The sequence below is a fragment of the Conger conger genome, chromosome 4, assembly GCF_963514075.1.
Source record: "Conger conger chromosome 4, fConCon1.1, whole genome shotgun sequence".
NCBI lineage: Eukaryota > Metazoa > Chordata > Actinopteri > Anguilliformes > Congridae > Conger > Conger conger.
In genome coordinates this window covers 11,161,343-11,167,467 of record NC_083763.1, presented here as the reverse complement: position 1 = coordinate 11,167,467, position 6,125 = coordinate 11,161,343, and the positions used below count along the sequence as shown (strand labels likewise).

The window sequence follows — 6,125 nt, the reverse complement described above, 5'->3', positions numbered from 1 at the left end:
TTTCCGTGGACAAAAATGACGCTAATTTGATGCTTTTATCGTCAAGCCTACGACTTTGAGCGTCAGCGATGGGTGTCCTGTACCTGCAGCTTTTTGTATGGTCGCAGACACCTGTCAGAAGTGTCACACAGCCATGATTGGTTGACTGAAACAAAGACAAAAGTTTGCTATGACGAGGATACTAGTTTACCAAGTGACTTTTAGATAGCTAGCTCGCAAAATTGACAGGTTTGCGGAGAAGCTGTTTGCTAGAGTAACAATGCAGATTCTCTGAACTATAAATGCAAAATGTCATCGGATGAGGTTCCGTCAACAGACACGTAATTTAGCCTTGAGGGCTATTTTGTCTCCTGTGCCATTGGGGGGTGTGGCTGTACTGAGACCGTTGTTTCTGATTGGCTGTCAGGATGGCTTGATGGGTGCGATGGGCGTGGCCAAGGACGCGGCTGAGAAGATGAGAGGAGAGGACCTTAAGCACGCCTACGACGCCGTCCGCGTGGCCAACAAGTGAGTCGCTACGGCAACTGTGGACCTCAGCGTCTGCATCACACACATCATAATATGACATACGGTGCTGGAATAAGATTTACAATCTGGACGTATAGGGAGATTAATACAGCTCTTATATCATACTGTGCAATGCTGTGAAGTTATACTCCCGTGACTTGCTTTTTAAAAGGCTGCTGAATAATGTATGCTAATAGTCGATGCTGTAAGATGGGCATCATCAATTAGCTTTGCTTTGGGTCAGATCTGCCCTGACAACAAGTATTCTGGGCCCAGCCCATCCTCTCCAACACCAAATGTGAATTAGAATACAAATGGTCCAGTACATTAGTTCAGTGATATTAAAATGATGAATAATTGATAGCAAAATGTAAATTATTGAACAAATCCAAGCTAATTGAAATGTAGGCTATATAAGCAGAGACGGGATTGGACTTTGGCTCATAGTTTAAGCAGAAGCAACTGTGTATGTGCGTGCGTGTGGGTGTGTGTTTGTGTGCGAGTTTGTGATTCTGTGAGAGTGTGCATCTTCGAGAGTGTTAGTGTTAGTAAATGAGTGAATGTATCTGAGAAAATTAGTTTGTGAGATGGTGTGTGTTTATGTGTGTGTGTGTGTGTGTGTGTGTGTGTGTGTGTGTGTGATACCACCCTGGTTCGACCCACAGAGTATTTGCTATGTGAGAATTCGACCCCAGGTCAGGTCTATTCGATGACCCCTGCTCTATCTAAAGAGGTTATTGGCCACCATGACATCACTTCCCTGTTTCCCTGCAGGATCCTGGAGGACCAGCTGCTATCCCAGAGGTCTCAGTGGGAGGAGGAGCTGTCTAACCTGCGGCTGAGGGTTCAAAGCCCTAGGGACAGACTGATAACCTCTGACCAACCTCCCACCCCTGATCAAGATTCTGTCAAATTACTTTTGTCTGACAATATTGTAAGTGCTAATGCATAGTTTGGTTTTATATTAGTGTTTTAGTGTTCTGTGTAGTACCGCATGGGGTTTCTAGTAGTGTATTGGTGAGGAGTTTGGTTCTGTGTGCGTGTTTCCTCTTGGTTCTTAGAATTAATCAGTGATATGTGTTCTGTGGAGGTTTTGATTAGTGTTTAATTTCTCCCTGTTTATTTCAGTGCTGTATTTGTGTATTATGTCATTCCAGTTCCGTGTTTGTTGAATATTTATGTTTTTTATGGTTTATTTAGTCCTGAGTTGGTGTTTATTGAGTTGCATTTCAGTGTTGAGTTTAGTACTGTTTGTATGTGTTATACAGTCCTGGATTGGCATTTGTTGAATTTCGTTTCATTATGTTTGTATTGTGTAAGTCCTGGGTCAGTGCTTATTGAGTATTTTGCTCTGTGTTGGTTCAGTGCCGTTGGAATGTTTGTGTAGTTAGTGTGTGTGGGTGTTTGTGTAGTTAGTGTATGTGGGTGTTTGTTTAGTTACTGTATGTGGGTGTTTCTGTGCGCAGGACCTCATGGAGCAGCTGGAGATCAGGGAGCAGGAGTGCCGCAGGCTGAGGAGAGAACTGAAGGAGCTCAGACACACAGTCACACTGAGGAGAGCGCTGACACACACGGGTCTGTATCTCACACACTCACACACACACACACACACACACACACGCACGCACACACACACACACACACACACACACGCACCCAAAAACGCACACACATACACACACACCCAAATACACACACATATACACACACGCACCCAAAAACGCACACACGTACACACACACCCAAATACACACACACACACACACACACACACACACACACACATTCAAATACACAAACACACGCACAGACTTGCATGCGCACGTGTGCGCACTCACGCACATATACGCACACCCCCACACACGCATACACACACACACAGATACACAAGCGCACATATAGACAGAAATACACACAAGCACACACAAACAAAAACAGACACACGGATGCACACACAAACCCACACATACACAAGCGCACACACACACACAGAAATGCACACACACCCAAATCCTCCCTGAGCTTTTCTGTCTCACTCTCAGGCTCCACCGTGGCCTCTGGACAGGAAGTCCCGTCCTCGTCTCAGAAGAGGGCGGAGTTAACAGGACTACTGGAGTGCAGAAAGAGAGACGAGGCAAAGCTGCTGAAGAACCTCATCACAGGTCTGGAAGATCTCAGCTTTTACTCAACACCGCATCGGGTGGATGAAAACGGTTTGATAATGGGAAAATATTTTTATTACGATGATGGTGGCACTGAAATTCCATACGACAACCTGAGAGAGATGGGCTCTCTGGGAGAGGTACAACACACAGAGACCCCACCCACATAGTCTACCCTGATCTGCTCTGTACTGCTGGCAGAGGTGCATACCATCCACATAATCTACCCTGATCTGCTCTGTACTGCTGCCAGAGGTACATACCATCCACATAATCTACCCTGATCTGCTCTGTACTGCTGCCAGAGGTACATACCATCCACATAATCTACCCAGATCTGCTCTGTACTGCTGCCAGAGGTACATACCATCCACATAATCTACCCTGATCTGCTCTGTACTGCTGCCAGAGGTACATACCATCCACATAGTCTACCCTGATCTTTCAGTACAGAAATTATTCTCTTGGATATGCGTGGGGCCCAAAATATTACTGTGTTAACAGTAAGTAAGTGGTGGTATTGTGATGGTGGAAGTGACCTTTGACCTTTGGCAGACGTGCGGGTGGACAGCGCCCTCTCGCTGACCCCGGGGCTGGCGGGCGGCGTGCTCTTCCTGTGCGTGCGCCAGGCGGACTGCAGCGGGGACGAAGCGCGGGCGCTCTCTCTGTGTGTCGCTGCCATCGCCGGCCTCAAGGGGGCGCTCAAGGTGTGTCCCATTCAGGCGCCTTTTTACCTGCGCCCTCAATATCAGGGCACTGTGAACTGTGTTGCACTGTGTTCACCTGTGCTCATCTATGCTTACCTGTGTTCATCTGTACACACCTGTGCTGACCTGTGCTGACCTGTATTTTCCTGTGCTCACCTGTGCTCTCCACCTACACCAGAAACACTGTAATGATGTGGACATGACTGCACTCTGGCTGAAGAACATCTGCCTGCTGACCGACCTTCTGACCCAACACTCTACCCACCAGGTCAGGCTCTGTGTGTGTGTGTGCATGTGTGTGCATGTGTGTGTGTGTGTGTGTCTGCCTGTCTGTATGTGTGTGTGCCTGTGTTTACTTGTGTATGTGTGTGTGTGTGCCTGTGTGTGTGTGTGTGTGTGTGTGTGTGTGTGTGAGACTGTGAGAGTGTGTGTGTCTGTGTGTATGTGCATGTGTATGTGTGTGTGTGTGCGTGCCTGTGTGTATGCATGTACATGTCTGTATATGTGTGTGCGCACATGTGTGTGTGCATGTGTGTGTGTGCATGTCTGTTTATAGGATTTCTGTTGTGTTTGTACCTTTCTGTGTCAGTCAGCACATTTGTTTCATATAATAATGACAGCCTGACTGATGGGCTGTCAGCACAGAGCTGCCATTCTCACTCCTGCATTATTTAAACAGTCATTTTTTCTGCACTTCTAAAGAAAATGTATTTTTCTTAAGAGGCGCTGAATGTACTTTTTTGATAAACATCCATTTGTCTTAGTAAGGTTATTTGTTTGGAAAAAGAGCCTTGCAAACGCAATGACAGGCTTTTCCCAGATTCATAAATCAGCGGTTGATTGGTTCTGCCTACTGTCAGCGCCTCATATACAAGATGGAAAATTACAGTGAATTTTTGAATTCTGGGTAAGCAGACCGGCTCAATTAAGTTTTATGAGTGACAAATCAGGGGCAGATTACGTCACGCTTTGTGTACGAGCCACATTCAGCCGCCCTACTGCATCTCTGGCTCCAAATTGTACAAAATGGCGGCACCGGTAAACTTGACTTCCTTCACGAATGCTTTTCACAAGCCCATGGATAGTCAGTGACCGACAAAATGGCACTTGATCCACATTGTTTCTACAGTGTATGGTTAGAAGCGATAGGGTGGCAGGATGTGTTTTGAATGGGTTCTATAGGATTGTGTCCAGGCTTCCTCTCCTCTTCCTCTCCAGGACGGTAACGGCATCTCAGAGGAGCTGGTTCCCTTGTCCTCGGACCTGAGTGGCCAGCGCCGAACCCTGAGCGACCTCTCCATTCAGGCCTATCAGCAGCTGCTGTCAATCACTGAGAGTCGTCTGCAGCCAATCATCGGTGGGCTTACTGCCATAGATATCCCTGACTTTAAAGGCCCTGTGCCAACAATTTGTTTTGCATTTAAATTGTTCATGACATTTTCTACATTTGTAAACAAAAATATAATGTATAATACATTTTCCTATTGATTCTTGTTCCTCCTCTCTCTCTCCATCTCTCTCCCTCCCTCAATCTCTCCTTCATGTCCCCCCTCTCTATCTCTCTCTCTTCCTCTCTCTGTCTTGTACCTCCTCTTTCTCCTTCTCTCCCTCCCTCAATCTTTTCCTCTTGTCCTTCCTCCTCTCTCTCCCTCCCCCCTCTCCCTTTCACTCTCTCCCCCCCTCTTCTCTCCCCTTCCCCCTCTCTCTCCCTCTCCCTCTCCCCCCCCCCTCCCCTCAGTGCCCTCCATGTTGGAGAGCGAGTCGATCCCGGGGCTGGCTCTGTACGTGGGGAAGCCCAGCAGCTCCAGGAAGAGGGCGGGGTCGGACGCCAGGACGGGCGGGGCGGAGCCGGCCTCCATGGGGGCGGTGCTGAAGGAGCTGGGGGCGCTGCACGCGGCCATGGCGCGCCAGGCCCTGCCCCTCGGCCTTCTGGGACAGGCCTTCCGCCAGCTCACGCACCTGCTGTCGGCCGCCGCCCTCAACAGCCTGCTGCTGCGCAAGGACCTGTGCAGCTGCAGCCGGGGCCTGCAGATCAGGTACAGCCATTTTACACAAACACAGTAACCACGGTGATTTCTGTCAGTTAACAAAATAGCCATTACAGAACTTCCAGAAACAGAAAGTTCCTATGTTCCATTTTCATATCCTAACTCCAGATAGGAAAAGTGTATTACAGAAATATCCCAACTCTTAAGACAGATCTTTGTTATCTGTACCATGGTAATTTAATTTGGGTCCTGATTTAAGAAAAAAAGTTCAGACGTCCATTTTCCTAACTCCATCGTAACTTGCCAAAATCCCAAATAAAGTGTCCTAACTTTAGAATAGCACTGTTGGTGTCCTAACATCATCATTAGCTATTGGGACTACATAAAATTAGCTAACATTAGCTAGCTGGCTTTCCTTACTTTCCAAACAGTGGCTAAGCAGTGCCTGAACTGATGGCTACCTTCTTTAAAGGAATCTAACAATAATTTTTTCAATGATACTTTTTTTCTTTTGGCATTTTGATCAAGTTTAGCATTAGCCGTTTCTGACCAGCCCCCATTTCTGTGTGCTACGGGTGACCAGTTGACGGATGGCGCTTGGGCACCGGTGTTAATTCTGTGGCCGTGGCTGCTGCGACAGCCTTTGATAAAGTGCAGGATGGAGATAGATGGGGTTGTGAAAGCCTAGCAGTGCCAGTCTGGCCAGAGAAGGTGGGCTGAAAAAAGGAGGGGGGGTGATTTGCCCAGGTGGAAGATCCAGG

At 47.6% G+C, this 6,125-nt stretch overlaps 1 protein-coding gene across 1 annotated transcript in view; it reads left to right on the top strand.

The window, feature by feature from the left end:
* Window positions 1–6,125, top strand: part of si:dkey-110c1.10 (unconventional myosin-Vb) — a 29,097-nt gene that overhangs the window by 20,174 nt on the left and 2,798 nt on the right. The window contains exons 25-32 of the mRNA XM_061237839.1: window positions 407–507; window positions 1,282–1,441; window positions 1,974–2,082; window positions 2,550–2,669; window positions 3,225–3,376; window positions 3,555–3,644; window positions 4,595–4,733; window positions 5,115–5,412. Coding sequence (XP_061093823.1) covers window positions 407–507; window positions 1,282–1,441; window positions 1,974–2,082; window positions 2,550–2,669; window positions 3,225–3,376; window positions 3,555–3,644; window positions 4,595–4,733; window positions 5,115–5,412 — 1,169 coding nt within the window. The remainder of the gene's footprint in view (window positions 1–406; window positions 508–1,281; window positions 1,442–1,973; window positions 2,083–2,549; window positions 2,670–3,224; window positions 3,377–3,554; window positions 3,645–4,594; window positions 4,734–5,114; window positions 5,413–6,125) is intronic.